This window comes from Athene noctua, chromosome 22 (assembly GCF_965140245.1).
Source record: "Athene noctua chromosome 22, bAthNoc1.hap1.1, whole genome shotgun sequence".
NCBI classification, from domain to species: Eukaryota; Metazoa; Chordata; class Aves; order Strigiformes; family Strigidae; genus Athene; species Athene noctua.
Window position 1 is genome coordinate 6,947,298 of NC_134058.1, and position 16,735 is coordinate 6,964,032.

The 16,735-nt window shown below is 51.9% G+C and overlaps 2 protein-coding genes across 2 annotated transcripts; both read right to left on the bottom strand.

Moving 5' to 3' along the window:
- Positions 1 to 84: 84 nt before the first annotated feature.
- Positions 85 to 3,586, bottom strand: AGMAT (agmatinase (putative)). The gene is made up of 8 exons (XM_074925132.1): positions 3,222 to 3,586; positions 2,895 to 3,097; positions 2,077 to 2,125; positions 1,745 to 1,940; positions 731 to 910; positions 375 to 459; positions 182 to 251; positions 85 to 118 (listed from the first exon to the last, which is right to left on the bottom strand). Exons 1-8 carry the CDS (start codon positions 3,584 to 3,586, stop codon positions 85 to 87), a joined length of 1,182 nt encoding a protein of 393 aa, XP_074781233.1.
- A 1,704-nt stretch (positions 3,587 to 5,290) lies between these two features.
- On the bottom strand, positions 5,291 to 16,562 carry PINK1 (PTEN induced kinase 1). The gene is made up of 8 exons (XM_074924966.1): positions 16,222 to 16,562; positions 13,888 to 14,199; positions 12,831 to 12,934; positions 10,695 to 10,877; positions 9,636 to 9,799; positions 8,274 to 8,401; positions 6,952 to 7,188; positions 5,291 to 6,556 (listed from the first exon to the last, which is right to left on the bottom strand). Exons 1-8 carry the CDS (start codon positions 16,534 to 16,536, stop codon positions 6,296 to 6,298), a joined length of 1,704 nt encoding a protein of 567 aa, XP_074781067.1. The 5' UTR covers positions 16,537 to 16,562; the 3' UTR covers positions 5,291 to 6,295.
- Positions 16,563 to 16,735: the final 173 nt, after the last annotated feature.

Sequence of the window (16,735 nt, forward strand, 5' to 3'; positions counted from 1 at the left end):
CACCAATTAAATGGGCTGTTCAAACTCAACCTGCTACCTATGGTTTGTCAGCTTAAAATTACTTTTTCTAGCGGTAAATGGCATTTATTTCTTACTGCAAAGCCCACGTTCGCTGCAACTGGTCGAGGGGAACAGGCCAGGCGGGGGTCAGAGCTGTTCTGCCCCCGGGAGCTGCCCTCACATTGTCTTCACGCTGGGGAGAACGCACAGCATCTCGAAGAGCAGGTTTGCCCCCAGGAGGGCTGTGTTACCTAAGAAAAGAGAAAAAGGGGGAAAAAAAATCCCAAGCCATGAATGCCAGCTGCTTTCCCCCGGGGCAGTCAGCCACCTCTGCCAGGCACAAATTTCTTACTCTCAACCACCTTTAGACTCACCAGAGACATCGTACATCGGTGCAACTTCTACAAGGTCACATCCTACTATGTTCAGGCCTTTGCAGCCACGAATAATCTCCAAAGCCTAGGAAAACAAAACAAAACAAAACAACAGATTTGGGATCATGAAGTACATCTGACCTTGTCAGGGCTCTGCTTTTCCAATATGCAGCTAAGGCTACCCAACCTATACAGACCTAATCACATCAGTTCAACATTTCCTTTCCTCATTCCTGCTATGAAATGCTCCCTAACCCTTCCCAACCCTTCACTTTGCTGCGCTGGCAGCACAACCTCCTTTAATGGGAGCAAGAAAGTCCCCGTCCCACTGGGAAACAAAGCTGCCTCCCCCTCACCTGCGCAGGCGTGAGCCCAGCTATCTCCGGCGTCCCAGTACCCGGGGCGTACGCAGGGTCTACTCCATCGATATCGAAACTGAGGTACACGGGCTTGTCCCCCATCTGCTTCCTCACCTCCCTCATCAGCGGCACCAGGGAATTCCTCCAGCACTCTTCAGCTGGGACCACCCGGAAGCCCTGTGGGCACACACAGGATCTGCTCAGGGAGAGGCAGGCGAAGTGGAGCATCCCCTGCCCAGCTGGAGATTTCTGCCAGGATAAATCTTGAAGCACCCTCCACTCACCCCTCTTTCTTATTCTCAGCTGGCTCAGTGTGCCAGGAATGCTCGTCCTGTGGGCCAAGCGATATTTCTTTTCCTGCTGGCCAGCAGGGACAGGGAAGGGATCTGACCCCTGTGCTCGGCACTGGTGAGGCTGCACCTCGATGAGTGGGTTCAGTTTTGGGCCCCTCACCCCAAAAAGGCCATTGAATGACTCGAGCGTGGCCAGAGAAGGGCAACAGAGCTGGGGCAGGGTCTGGAGCACAGGTCTGCTGGGGAGCGGCTGGGGGAACTGGGGGGGTTCAGTCTGGAGAAGAGGAGGCTGAGGGGAGACCTCCTGGCCCTCTGCAACTCCCTGCCAGGAGGGGGCAGAGAGGGGGGATGAGTCTCTGGAGCCAAGGCCCCAGCGCCAGGCCCCGAGGGAATGGCCTCAAGCTGCCCAGGGCAGGGTCAGGCTGGCTCTGAGGAAGGATTTCTGTGCAGAAGGGGCTGTTGGGCGTTGGAATGGGCTGCCCAGGGCAGGGGGGGAGTCCCCGGGATCCCTGGAGGGGTTGAAGAGTCGGGCTGAGCCAGCGCTGAGGGATCTGGGGGAGTTGGGAACGGTCAGGGTGAGGTTCATGGTTGGACTGGAGGAACTTCAAGGTCTTTTCCAACCTTGATTATTTTGTGATTCCGTGAATAGTAATGACACGGGAATATTAATGGCAGGGAGAGAAAGCAGCGCTCGGCGCATGCCTGCAGCTGAGCTTACCTGGTCCCGGCAGTACTTGTAAGGATCGGGGTCATAGGAGGAGCCGCGGATGCCGATCTGGACCACGCGGCTGCAGTCCAGCAGCCCTTCCTCCACACAGCGCCGGAATGGGGTCCCGTGGTAGATCTTCTCCCCCAGGGCTCTGTCTCCAGTGTCAGTGTGGGCATCCACGTGCACCAGTCCCACAGGACCGTGCCTGGTTGAGACAGGGTGCCCACATCAGTCCCCACCCTGTGCGCGATGGCCCTGCCTACACCGTGGCCAGCACACCAGGAGCCTTCCCCGAGGCTCCTTCTAGGTCCTTATTCTACAGTCCCAGGTTAGAAACTTACTTTTCTGCCATGGCCTGCAGGATGGGGTACGTTATGGTGTGATCTCCACCTGCAACAGGACAGGGATGAGGGTGTAAAGGGTGCTCAGAATTCATTACATGTGTTCCCAGCTGATTTTTTTTCCCCCCCTTGCATTTATCCTGCACTTCTTTATACACCCCAGGGCTTTGTTCCCAAAAGAAAACCTGAGGCTCCTGTGTGCAGGTTCCTTCCTCTCTCCTCTTCCCTCCTGGGGAGGACCAGAGATGCACGACTGCTGGCAGGGGCAGCCCATGGCGCAGGACCCTTGACCAGGCTTATAAATAAGTGCTTGATTCACATCTGAGGACGCTGTAACTGATAACTTGCCCCTCGTTACTCTATATGCTCACTTCGTTTACTGATGCCAAGCTGCGACAGCTGGAAACTCGAACACGCGTCCAAATCACGCCTTGTGCAAAGCAGCACACGGCTGGGCACTCACTCAAGCTTGAAGCTATCCAGAGGGACAGAGACTGCTCTTGCTTTGGGTCCTGCTCAACAGGACACCAAAAGCACGCTGCCGATTGCATTTGCAGTTGAGCTGCAGGCTGTGCGCTGAAAAAGTCTCTTGGCTGACCCCTTCTCCCCATTTTTGATACAAGAGATATCACCGATGGCAGTGCTTTCAGCAGAGAGGGCGTAAATTTACCCAGGATTTACCCCTTTAGCCCATGATTTAGTGGAGGACGCGTTCATCACTCACCTTCTACCATGTTCAGACCACACGAGGGCAGGAGGAGAGGGAGTTTGGATGAGCAGGGAGGCAGCGGCCAGGCAGGGAGGCACAGGGTCCTTACCCAAGGTGAGGGGCACACAGCCCGAGGCCACGATCCTCTGGTAGGACTCTCGGATGAGGCGGCAGCTGTCGGGCAGGTTGTAGAGGTTCACGTTCACGTCCCCGATGTCAGCCACCCGCAGGGAGTCGAAGGGCGCTGCCCCGGTGCTGGCGTTGTACCTCCTCACCATCGCCGACTCAGCCCGGATCTGGCGTGGGCCGAACCTGGGGAGATGGGGAAAAGCTGGGGAAAATGGCAGAGCTCCCCAGGCCAGCGCCGCGGGAGCAGAGCCGTGCCTTTCGGCCGGAGCAAAGCACCAGTTTCCCTGGCACCGGGGCTGGCCCTCACCTGGCTCCCGGCCGGTTGGACGTGCCCGTGTCTAGAGGGACGCCGACAAAAGCTGCGTCCAGTCCCTCCGCCGATGACTGAACGGGCAGTTTCATCATGGAGCAGACCCCCACAGGACGGGCCACCAACTGGGCGCTGGGGGGCACGTTGAACTGCGAGCCCCAACGGCAAGGGGCCCCGTGCCCCGGGTGCTGGAGGAGCCCTGTGGATGCGCCGGGCGAGGAGCTGGAAGCAGCTGGGAGAGCCGGGGGCCACCAGCCATGGCGTGGGGCGGTCGCTGCAGCAAACGCAACCAGCTTGCGAGCACCGAGCCCGGCTTCCCGAGGCAGGGGCTGGCTGCAGGCAGCCCAAAGCAGGTGTCTCATCCTGCCCCGCGGGCTCCAACCCTCTGCCCCACACGGAGTGGAACGAGGTGTGCCGCAGCCTGCGGTGTCGCGGCTGGAGTGCCACAGCCAGGCAGAGCGCCAGCCACCACCGAGCCTCCCCCCGCCCTCCCCAGGGCTCAAAGTGCAGCCAGACACCCCGCGGCTCGGGGAAGGGCAGAGATTGGGCTTGGGCTTTGCATTCCCCCTTCCTGGCCGCCCCCTTTTCCCCACAGCACCCTCTTCCCAGGAAACACCAGCAACAAACGTGGCAGCAAGGGGCTTCAGCTCAAGCGTCTCCGTCAAGAGCCTGCCTGGGGATCGGCACGAGAAGGCAAGAGGGACACCCTGGGAAATGTTCCAGTTTCGCTCCCCTCGGGCATTTGCAGAAAGTAAGGCAGCACTGGTTGCATTAACAGCATATACTTTTAAACTGCTCTTTACAAAAGTCCCTGCAGTGCTGAAAAAATCATAAAAACGTCTCATTAACAAAAAGCTGGCAGTGAAAGCAAACAAAAAAAAAAGCCTAACCTCAGCAGAACCTTGACAGACCAAATGCGAGCACACGAGAAGCAATAATAGGGATTTAAGAACCAGAGGCAGTGCTGCGGGACAAGCATTTTAGGCCATTTTTGAGGACAGAGAGATGAAATGAAATGATTTCCAGGGGAAGCAAGTTTCCAATGTCTGGAGTTAATCCAGCACAGATCAAAGCCTGGTTGGCCTAATAACAACACACTTGAAATAGGGTGGCTCTGGCTCCTAATTCGGCTCAATACTCGTGTAACGATTGGACCTGGGAGGAAAATCAAGGGGAAAAAAACCCAGAATCAGTTCACAGCCGAAAGCCAGCTCCACACAGTTGGTTTGGATATGGAATACGTGTGTATTCCATGCCCTGTACTGTGGGGACAAGGGAAGACTCAGTGTGTCAACAAGCAGAGCTGCGCCTTGCTGAGCTAACCAGCTCTTGTTGGTTCAGAGAAAGAGAACAAAATGAGAGGTCAGAGCAGAGATCTACCAAAAAAGTGACAGTATTTACTCTTCAAAAAACTACAGGGACAGTGTCCAGGGAACTGGCCTCACTGCTGCAGGGGCACAGAGCTCACAGGAGAGCACACACACAAATCCAAGGCAGCCATCCCAGCTAAAAACACTGCAAGAACTCAGTATCTAAGAAAAAAACAGCAGTAGCTTTGGTTAAGGTTAGACCAAGATTCAGTAGTTCTTTTTCTGCAACTTTTCCCCCAGAGAGCTCACTTTGTATGATTTCCCAGGCTCTGGGCCTTTTTTACAGCCCCAGCAGTGTGCTGTGTTCACAGAGGAGCAGGGCCGTTCCCTGGGCGGTAGTTTCGCACTGTTGCTGAACGAGAGGCCGAGAGGCCGTTTCAGTGTGCAAGACCTCGAGGGCATGTTACCTTGTGACGATTAGGGACATCAGCCATTTGACACACTGTGTCATCGGCCTGGAAACTGCAGGAGCAGCCAGGGATTTACCGTTCAGGAGAGTACGTAACAGGCACATTCACAAGGCAAGGTCCATTCCTCTTCGGGAAACTTCACTTGGTGGAATAAAATAATGTGGAAAGAGCTGAACGATCTTTTCCAACACCAGTGAACCAGGGCTACGTTGCCCCTGAGGCTTCCACAGCCTAAAGCCTGGATCCTGTGAGCGGAGACGAACTAGATTTACAAAACCCACTCAGCAGAGCTTAATCTTCAGTTTATTGTGCAACGAGCATAAATAACCTTCTCCCCAAGTTCCTCTAAACACAATTAACAGACACAAAATCAACTGATGTTTTCATAAACACGACTGTTGTTGTTCAAACATCGACGTCTTCTATTCTCCCTGACCAAAGAATATTAGTTCATCGCTCAACAGAAAAAAACAGGTCAGTAAAGCAGAAGAGCATCACTAAACTCTTTAAGCAGGCACTGCTGCTCAGCCCCATTTCGTTTGCAGTGTTATCCCTAACTAGACACAGTTTCACTCAGCCTTGGACCCCACAGCAGCAGTCACTGCACAGCTACAACAGTCAAGAAACAAATGTAAGTGGGTTTGGGTTCAAAGTACTTCCACTATTTTGCGTACAACTAGCGAGGTATTTGATGGTGCGTTATCCTAAGAAGCGAGCAGCTCCTGACGCTCATGTTACCAGGCAGCACCTCACTCGGAGGCTTTCAGGCTGTCATTTTATAGCAAGATCTGTCTGTGGCTGCAGAGGAATATCCTCTTAAGACCACTGCGGGTTTCCCTAAGAAAAGAAAGATTGCTGTCCCTTTGTCAGGTCGGCTTTCTCAGTGTATGGTTTAAATCCGTGACACTTCTGTGTAAAAAGCAGCTAAACAAGTGCTTCCTCCCACACACCCCCTCTTCTGAAAGGGAACTGGCTTCATTCAACACACAACTTAAAAGTGAATTAAGAATTCCCAAATGTGAGTAAAACCAACCACGCACCTCAGGACACCTGCAAGGTCCGCACACCCTCACACCAAGAGAGTAATAAAGCAAGGCATTTCCTCTAGCAGGGAGAGAAAAGCAGTGTATACTAACACTTGCTAGAGATAAACTCAACCTCTTAAACACAGGCCTGCAGTTTTGTTCCCTAAAGCACTACATGATTCCAGGCAGACAGAAAAAACAAATTTCTATGTGCCTTTAGAAAGTGCCGTTTATCTATCGCACGGTCCTGTCCCAGATGGCACTCTTCACTCAGACTGGCTTCTCCAGGCCAACAGCAGGAATATTGCTGCCCAGAGGTCTTCATACTCAAGGTTTGCCAAAAAGCACATCTTCATTTTGGTTTCTACCCGGCTTTTATCCACCAGTCCGTCCATGAGCAAAGCGGCCGCAGACTGGCAGAGCAGCCAGGCAATCATCTGGTCGGGTTTCAGAGCCTTGGACGCGAGAACACTTTCACCCCAGAGGCTTAGGTGAAGCACGTTAGCAGCAATTCTAGCAGACAATCTCTGCAAAAAAAGGAGAGGGAAGGTTAGCTGACCCTGCTGCACCTGCCTCACATCACTAGCGTGGAGCCCAAAGTCCCGCAGGCCTCCTCTAAGGCACCACACGGTCACTGTGAAATAAAAAGCTTGCTGTGACTATTAAAATATCAGGCACCTGCATCTCACCCCCCAATTCAAGGTCCAGTCCCTAACACAAACATCTGCTGAAATCTCTGAAACTATCGAGAGGCTGCACTGTGCTTCAGCAAAGACTTTTTGTTTGTCTCCGATCGTTATCTAGACTGCAGCGATACCCAGGTGACACTCCTGCACCTGTAGCCCTCCAGGGCGAAGGGATCTACAAACCACACTCCCGAAGAGCGGTTAGACTTGGCTTCTTCAAGACAACGGTTTCTTACCTTGTTGGGATCCCTCTGGAGTAGCATCTTTATCACTTTCTTCACCTCGCGGGGCACACGATCGGGCAGGCCTGGCAGCTCGTCTTCACAGTAACTTCTGCTTTCCAGCGTCGAGTCCCCGTGGCCGTAGAAAGGATTGGCCAGGCCAAGGATTTCATAGGCGATTGCTCCCACAGCCCACGCGTCGGCTTTACTGTAGTCAATCACTGTGCCTGGGCCAGGTGACGCCGTGATCACCTGTCACAGAGAGGGGGATGTTCCAACAAACAGCTCTAGTGTGGGCTCTGGGCTGGAACTAGGGTTGAGTCAGCATTTCTGCTGTAATCAACTGAGGGAGACTGAAACCAAAGCTAGATTTCATCTAAATGTCTGGCATAAATATTCCCTATTGGCGTGCCCTAAGCCTTTGGCACTGCTCAGCTCACCAGGACATTGGGAGGAGCCTGGTCCTTGGGCCTAGGATTTAATCACTGCCCCTGACCAGCACTCACAAAGTCCCGAGGGCTATTTCATGCTGGGATCTCAGACAGACAGGAGACATGCGGATGAGCAGACAACACCCCACGGCACTCAGGAAACGCGAGACAAGGTGCTGCAGGTCGAGCGGGCAGTTAAGGGTGTCTGCGCTTCTATTATGGTTATCATCAGAGAAATAAAAAGGAACTGTAAATCATTTCACAACCACCTTGAACTTAATCCAAAAATTACTGTCGCAACACTGCATAAACTTCTTTAATAGCTCCATAGAAAGGGGACTGAGAAAAGACTAAAGAGCAAAGTTTTTGTGGGAAAGGTCAGTTCTGCCTCATAACACCGACTGATTACATTCCACCTCTTCATGGTCAAGGTGTCTGTTTGACAACTGCTCAGGTCTAAAGAGAACATTTTTGATGAGCACAGAGATGTTTAGCATGCATAATGCAATTCAGGACATGGACCCCCTATGCTGCTTTAGGGGACACGGCTCTCCCCGACGGACGCAGGGTGAGATTAGTTATGCAGTAACCAGCTATGGGAACTGCCTTGCATGACCGAGTTACATCAGTCAGCAGGGACGGGCAGAAAACGATCGATCTGATCGCAGAGGCTTTCAGCAGGTATTACCATGAACACACCCCAGCACAGACACACAAGCAAGTATTGGTGTGTGCATGTGGAGGAAGGCTCAAGGACAAATCACAGCATACAACCCCTCCACTGCTTCTAGAGCTAATCCCACCCTTTTTCAAGTTCTTACCACAGATGCGGCTGAAACTTTTTAGTGCTGACAGCAGGACAAGCAGACAAGCAGCAACACAGGACATTAGCACAGGGGGATTTACCTCGGGTGCCATAAGACAGCCGTTGCCGCCCCGATCCACGTAGGAGCTGGTGAAAGGCAGTCTCAAGCCAATGTTTTCATCTGCCAAGCAGCAGCCGAAGTCCGTGATCACCAGCCAGGGGCAACCAGCTGCGAACGACACAGGGCTACCAGAGTTAGGTCTGGGAGGAAGGGCCTGTAGGACACCATATCACATGGGCACCAGAGACAGTCTTCAGGAACAATCTCAATACCCCCAGGAATCAGCATGACCACACGCTGTCTTCCTTCTTTGCCTCTGTATTATTAGGTGAAATATCAGTTTTATTAAAACAGAAGTTGTTATTCCGTTTCCTCTTTAGAGGATAATACTGCTCCTCATGGAAGGTGTGTCTCACAAAATGTCACGGATACCATAAAATTGAAGACATGTAATGTTAGAAACTCATCCATAATGGAGGAATTTTTTTTTTTTCCTGTTTTTATCTATAGGAAAAGCTATCAACAGGCACATATATATTTAGCTATAGCAAAAGGCCGGAGAAATTTCGCATTAGTTATCAGTCCTTGTCCTGATGACAAGTCAAACACTGCAAAGTAGAATCATTACTTCTCCAGACTCCAATACAGAAAAGTCGATGCTTTCCATCATTCCTAAACACAATCAGGATAGCTCCAGAGAAGCTCTCCCTTCAACAAAAGAAGGATGGCATTAGTATTGCTGAAAACCTTCCACGGCTGCTGTACCAAGACCTTTAATTACACAGATCTGGCTGCCTGCTATTGTTTCCTGCCCATTTAAATCTCAATCACCCTGAAAAAGAGCTCAGGTAATTAAAATCTCAGTTAGAGAGGCTGACAGGAGAACAAGCTGATGAAAACACTGCTTTTGGCTTTAAACTGTGGGTCCCCTTGCCTTCCAAGTGATGTTTCATCATCCCAGGGTGCAGCACTATTAACCTGACGGTGAGGTGGGATTTTAAGAACTGGTCTGTGCCATATGGCTGCTGAGAGATGCCATAGCCAGGAACCTGAAGCAAATGTGGTGTTACAATGCACCCATCTGCCCCAGCTGACGTTCACTGTGCTTGTGCAACGCATCTCCTCAGCAACACACTGCGTCTCTCCATCTGATTACAGCACAACGCTGCTTTCAAGTCCACTTTAATGATCCAAACCTGAGGCACAGACAGAATAACTGACTTCCCCAGCACAGCAGCGACAGCAAGCAATAAGCTAAAAACTAAACCTGAGACTCTTCAAAGGGTTTGATGCTCGTTTTTCTCCCAAACACACGCCTGGGTAAAACTTCTGCTACTACTGACACGACTGCATCACTTCTGTGCATGACTTAATTGGCATTTATACTCAGCAATCTCCATACCAGAATCAAATTCAACCAGGATGTTGTCAGACTTCAGGTCTCTGTGTGCTATTCCATGTCGAACAAGATGGTCCACGCCTTCCAAGAGCTGTAAAATCATCATCGTGGAGAGACAAACATCCGGACTGCTCTCCCTCAGATACTGGCGCAGCGTGCACGGATAACTGGTCAAAACAAGGAAAACCTCTGAATTAGCATCCTGGAAGCTTATTGCTTGTGGCCCAACCTCGGGGCTGTCTGGTTGGGGATATGGCACGCTTGCGTGTGCCAAATTCTTCCTGACCTCCACGATGCCTTCCCACCTCCCAGCCTCAACCTGACACAGCTCCCCTGGCTGCTGTTCTCAAATCCTGTTTTCCAACAACACCCACCACTGAATTTTCAGCGGTCTCACCCGAGTTTAACTGTGAATAAAAGAAGCCTCTTAAACAGCACGGCAAGAGGCTCCAGGTATACAGTGGTCATTACAGGTTTTTATGGACTGGTGTTATATTTTTCATGAAAGAGGCAGCAGATTAATAACACAGATCATATGAGCAAAACGAGCTGTGCTAATCAGGAGAAAGGACATATTCTGGAAATACAGAGAGGACAGAGCACTTCTCCAGAGGCAAGCAGAACAAAAGAGGGGGAAACAGAAGGTGCTTTTGTGTCAATGCCACTGCAGTACCCATTCAAAATCAAAACCCAACTGAGAAAGCCAGAGATGCTGGGCAATAACAAATCTCATTACCGATTCTACTGTGTCTCTAGCGTCGTGTTCAGACTAGGGGTGAAGTTCTGACTTGGAAGGGCAGACAAATGGGGACAAGCTCCACATTTCTTACTGTAATGTGGAGTAATTATTAAAAAGAATGGCTTGTCTTCATTGTTGAACAAGAGTTAAAATCTCAAGGACTTGGAATGGGTCTTAGGAGGCATTTCCAAGAGCATACTCTGCTTTTTGGCAGCAGCCCAGGCTAACTCTTCGCAAGGACCCGTGTAGCAGTAGAATATACAGCCCCGCAGGGCAGTGTCACAAAAAGCCCGAGTCGCATTAACAAGCTGCTCTCTACCTACTTCTTCATCACCAAGAAGAGCGTGCGACTGTGACCGATCCCTCTGGGATTCAGGCTTAATGGAAGAACATCGGGATAGTCTGCAAAGGCTCCAGGCAGCAAAGGGACAGAGGATGTGAACGCTCGGATCACCTGGATTATATTCGGATGAGGTTGCAACTTCTTCCTCCCAAGGACAGGTTTTCTGCACAAAAGTAGAGATATGGCAGACTACATCGATCTCTTGGTCAGTTCTGATTTATCAGACACATCTCTCTCATTTCTGAAATTACTTTTCATTAATATGGCCCGTCCTCCCCACCAAAGGGTTCCAAAGCAGTGTGCAAATACGTTTATTCTGCAGTGAAAACCTTATTAGAAAGAGCATTAAGGCTGATCAGTACAGATTACAGGACTGCTCATTAAGCAAATATTCAAACGTTTACATCCCAGAAACCATTAGGTTAGAAAGGAGGTGGACAGTAACCTCGCTGCCTGCACAGCCCATTTCCTAACTGGTGCCTCAGCCCGGTGTTTCCCAGGTTGATGCAGAGCCCCCACAGCCTGAGCAGATCCCACGGGAGCAGGCAGGTCCCAACATTTTCTCCAGAGTTCAAAATCTACCCCGGTGCTTCCCACAGCACAGTGAACCATCGCCAAGGCAGCACCATCCGCCGATAGAGCAGCGGAGGGTACTTCAGGACTTCACCTGTGGCTGTTAGGAGGTCTCTTTTGAAACTGGATTTCTCTACATACAATGGTTGAACAGGAAATATTGGTGCTTTACCAGTGCAACAAAAGAAGCTTTGCTGGAAACCCTTACACTTAACACACAGCCTTTAATTTTATTCAAACCCTACTAGCCCTTCCACGCTGCTGACAAAGGCAGAGGTAGTCACAGGCTGCTTCTCAGTTCAAAAAGAACTACAACAGCTTTAGAGAAAAAAAAAAAAAACCAAACACAATTACTTTGTTAGACGTAAAGTAAAGGTCATCTTCACACTAGGCATATCAATTTAGACCCTTTATTTTATGGCGCAGGCAGGAAGCACTCACTACAATGAAAAGCAGGTTACCTATCTGTATCTGCAAAACAGATCTCTCTCCTCTCTCATCCCCTGAATGTCAAATATCCCTTTGGCTGCTCTGCTGCGCTGATGTACCACACAGCATTCATTATTCATTTGTATTGGCAGCCGAGATGTATTTGAAATTTAAATCAGACAATCTGGACTGCGGACTTCATTGTTTCAAATCGAACAGAAAGATGCTTTTTTTGAACAAAAAGACAGCTAACTTGAGATAATTTAAAAGTTTCTGTGCAATTTTCCACCTTCATGCTGTTTGCTCACTTCTCACTCGGGAACCAAGTCATTTTCCATTTTCTTTCTCACCAGTTTCCCTGCACTAGAACAGTTTCCACCTCCCTGCCCAGCACCCATCGTACAACCAAACCAGTTTTAAAATAGTACAGTCAAATTGTTTCACAGTCCAATTGTTCGACGTTTAATAGTCAAATTGTTACTGATTGTAGGTGCGTATTTCTGTAATTAAAAAGCACGATGATGCACATTTAAATGATGTTTAATCAGAAGGAGCTCCTCCAAGCCTTTAACTCTGCATATATCAGTGCATTTTACACATGGGGAAACTAAGGCACAGGGCACAGAAGTGCCTGGCCACGGTCACCTGTCAGGACCCCAGTTGGTCCCCAATTATTGCTGTTCCCTTCCGACAATCCAAGCCAGTGCAGTTTAGCAGCAGATATTCCCCACACGCCAACAAGCCGTGCCACAATCTGCTCCTCAGAGTAAACGAGACTGTGATAAATCACTGTTTGAACAATGGTATTGCTATGCAGTGTCCTACTTGTGCTGGAGAAAAGCACACCAGAGAAAAATGCCCACAGCAGCCAGCAGCCCATCCCTGCCTCACGTTTGAGGTACACGGCACCTCTGAGGGCACTGTCATTTAGATAAAACATACACACAAGCCTCCCAAGCCATTAATAATCCCAAGGCTTCATTTTTATCTACTTTCAGGAACTATTATAGAAACCTCTGGCCATCTTCTTAACAGTACACGTGCTGCAAAATTACATGGGTAAAATCAGCACGTCCCCGTTTGCGACCCGTGGCCGTTTCCATGGTGACCGTACCTGCGGCCAGCGGCGGCTCCGTACTCTCCGGCCAAGGCCAGCCCCGTGGCTGGAACAAGCTCTCGGCCCATGGCATCGAGGATGGCTTCACTTGATGAACCCGCCTGTAACCAAATACACACCGCGTTGGTTTAAGCCCCAAAATCATCCAACCTCCATGCAGACTGAAAGCAGATAATCCTGATGCTGACACTGTACCTGGAGCTAGATCAACTGAGTCTAGATTGAATGCACTCCCTTCTCTACTTTGAAAATTGGGGAAGGCAATTAATTACTTAAGTGGCAAGGCCTTTATTGGCAGAAAGAAATCCATTTGTCTCTTGAAATCCATCCTCAACTGTTAGCATGCTGAGCTATACACTAACACTCATTTTCAACCTTAAAACCTGACTGGAAAAGTCCACAGGTGAATGCCAAGGTATTTCTGGAGCCCAAGGAGTTTCAGACATTGGCATTTTGGAAGACTCTCTTAAAACATCCACTCTTCACATCGAGTGCCACAAAAACTCTTCAATGGGAAAAGCCACATGGATTTTTTAAAATGTGGAATAGCCACCTTGAGGGGTTGGATCATCAGAGTCAAAACACTAGCACAGATCTCGCCCACCCACTTCCCAGCACGGGGACCCCGTGCGGAGGTTACTGCCGCACCCCTGCCACCACTGACTCACACCTCAGCTGCACGGTGCAGAGGAAAATCTCTGTCCTGACACTGACGAGGACACCGATTCCTAAAGCTCTGGCAGCTGTGGCTTTCCCGTTCATACCTTACCATCACAGCCAGCTTCAGAAAAGCTTTTCTTCCAAAACCATCACCTCCATATCCAACAACTCCACCACCAGCAGCTCTCAACGCCGATTCCAGAGGAATGATGAACGCTAATTACCTTGCTCTGGGACTGTTCGCTAACAATCAACGTCTCCAGTGTCACATATCAACAGCTTTGTTTTGACACACTCATCGTGCGCTACATAATTAGCGCTTTCAACACTTAAGCGTTAAACATTTCAGCCAGACTTTTCCAGTGACAGACAAGATTAAGAACTGACTCCTTACCGAAATGTTCCACATCATTTTGATAGCTAACGGAAAAGCCTCTTTCGGTTGGTGTTTCTCTACGGGCTCCTCTTCAGCCACTTGTGAAGCCGAGCCACGATCCCGCTGCAGGGCTGGCCCCTGCCCCACGAGACGGCTGCTCTCTGCACACCCCCGGCGGTCGCGAGAGAAAGGAATAGCTGCTTCGTACACAGCGGCGCTGCAGCCCTTCCCGATGGGTTGGCCGATGAGATACTCCTCCAGCTTGAAGCCCTGCCAGCGGAAGGAGCTCAGGGGATCTTTCTGCGGCTTGTTCTTTCCAACAAACACTGTCTGAAACGAGTAAGAAAAGACAACAATAAAAAACCCACTCAAATTCTTATGGGTCCCTTCCAGCTTGAGATGTTCTACGATTTTAAGTTATTCAAGACTTCCCAACGAAGAACTCCCTTACTGTTCAAGCGATATTACATGTCCCGTTGGGTTGATCCAGCCTGAAAGCCACATTCAGGCTCTAACCATTAGGCTCAAATCACTGTAACCACAGGGAAAATTTGCAGACCGTGTATTTTTGTCTGAAACAAATTATCCCTAAAACAGCCTTTACCAAAGATGCCCTGACAGTGCTGTAGATGCATGGGAAGAGGAGGAATGGGGAGAGGGAGTCATCTGCTAACCTGGAACATAAATATGTTTTGTAAAGACAACTCTAACTAAATACTTCTAAAAAGAGATGCACTGTTACACTTTTCTCCCCCTCCATAAGTAAGTCAGGAAACTAGTGTTTAAAAGGAAATCCAACTAAGAGCAACAACAGACGGAAAAACAACGCCCTAAGCTTTTGTGGCAGCCAACTAAAAAGGGTTGGTTAGAGGAAGAGTGAATCAGTGATGGGAGAAAGCTGGGGGAGGAAATCAAAAGCGACAAGAGGAAACAAAGCACAGGAGGGCTGTTCTGGAGTGGAACCACAGCGTTCACCATCCTACGGGTCCACAGCTGTCACCTGGACCGATACAAACCAGCACACTTCTCCATGAGCTACAACCCTGACCCGCCAGTGGCTGCCCTAGGGATGTGTCCCAGGGCAAAGGGACACAGATTCGGGGACAGTGGATGGGGAGACAGCAAATTTGTTAAATTCTTTGTTAACTAATAATTAATACTTTTGTTAACTACCCAGCCAGGGCAGGGGGGAGAAAGCATCCCGAGAAACTTCAGGGAAAGGCATAACCTCCACGGGAAGGTTTGTCTGCGGGTTAGCGGGGCAGGTGACAGCTGGCTCTGAACACCAAAGGTCTATTTTTACCCATGAAATATGTTGAGCACCGTAAGTCCCCGGTGTCCTGCCAGCACAGACCGGCCCAGCCTCGCAGGGCTCCCCCGTCTCAGAGAGAAGGGACAGAGGGACAGACACGGGGGCTTGATGCCAACCTCCTGCAACACGAGACCCCCATGAGGTGACAATGAGGGGCTCCCCACAGTGAGGACCCCCTAAATAACCTGCTTTAAGGGTGGTGAGGGGCTACTTCCCCAGTACCCTATTTTTGGGGAGGAAGAGGTGTCTGTGGGGCTGTGCCTCCAGAGATGTGCCTGAGGGCAGCTCAGAGCAGTCTCACCAAAATTCCTGGGGGGGAGACACAGAGATGTACCTGAGGGGCTCCCCACTGCAAGGACCCCCGTGCCCTTTGTGGAAGGGTGTCTGAGGGGCTCCCCACATCAATGACACCCTGTACCCTTCATGGGGGTGTCTGAGGGGCTCCCCACATCAATGACACCCTGTACCCTTCATGGGGGTGTCTGAGGGGCTCCCCACATCAATGACACCCTGTACCCTTCATGGGGGTGTCTGAGGGGCTCCCCATATCAGTGACACCCTGTACCCTTCATGGGGGTGTCTGAGGGGCTCCCCACATCAATGACACCCTGTACCCTTCATGGGGGTGTCTGAGGGGCTCCCCACATCAATGACACCCTGTACCCTTCATGGGGGTGTCTGAGGGGCTCCCCATATCAGTGACACCCTGTACCCTTCATGGGGGTGTCTGAGGGGCTCCCCACAGCAATGACCCCCCTGTACCCTTCACGGGGGTGTCTGAGGGGCTCCCCACATCAGTGACCCCCCCCCCTCCCCTTCATGGGGGTGTCTGAGGAGCTCCCCACAGCAATGACCCCCCTGTACCCTTCACGGGGGTGTCTGAGGGGCTCCCCACATCAGTGACCCCCCCCCTCCCCTTCATGGGGGTGTCTGAGGGGTTCCCCAGCGCAAGGACCCCCCCTCCCCTTCACGGAGGGTGCCCCAGCGGAAGGCCCGAGCCTGGGGGTCCCGCAGCAGCCCCCCCCGAGGGGACGCCGCACCTGGATGTGTCGGCACGCCGCCTCGGCCCGTCGCTGCTCCTCCAGGCGCGGCTCCACCAGCCCCAGCGCCATCGCCATCGCCAGGCAGGCCCCGCCGCCGCCCCGCCGCGCCGCCGCCGCCAGCCCGCTGGCCGGCCCGCGCAGGAGGCGGCGAGCGGCCGGCAGCCAGGACAGCCAGGGCCGCCATGGCGGGGGCGGCGGGGCGAGCCGGGGGTCGGGCCGGGGGTCGGGCCGGGGGTCGGGCCGGGGGCCGCGCGGCAGGCGGCAGCGCGGCAGCAGCCGCAGGGCCCGGGCCAGCAGCAGCCGGACCGCCATGGCCGCCGCCGCCTCACGGGAGGGGCGGGGCGAGGGGCGGGGCGTCACCCCGCGCGCGGCGGAACGCCACGCCCCCTCCCCGGCCCGCTGCTTCCCCGCCGGGGCGGGCGCGGTGCGAGGAGCGGGCAGAGACCGGGGAGGGAGCGGGCAGAGACCGGGGGAGAGACCGGGGGAGAGACCGGGGGAGAGACCGGGGAGG

Coding starts and splice junctions, on each gene's coding strand:
- AGMAT (XM_074925132.1), bottom strand. CDS start 3,586: ATGAGACACCTGCTTTGGGCTGCCTGCAGCCAGCCCCTGCCTCGGGAA. Junction 1,941..2,076: donor CTGCAGGCCATGGCAGAAAA/GTAAGTTTCTAA, acceptor TGTCTCAACCAG/GCACGGTCCTGTGGGACTGG. Junction 119..181: donor CTCCCCAGCGTGAAGACAAT/GTGAGGGCAGCT, acceptor CCCCTCGACCAG/TTGCAGCGAACGTGGGCTTT.
- PINK1 (XM_074924966.1), bottom strand. CDS start 16,536: ATGGCGGTCCGGCTGCTGCTGGCCCGGGCCCTGCGGCTGCTGCCGCGC. Junction 14,200..16,221: donor CGGCGTGCCGACACATCCAG/GTGCGGCGTCCC, acceptor TACTCGTTTCAG/ACAGTGTTTGTTGGAAAGAA. Junction 6,557..6,951: donor TCCAGAGGGATCCCAACAAG/GTAAGAAACCGT, acceptor CTTTTTTTGCAG/AGATTGTCTGCTAGAATTGC.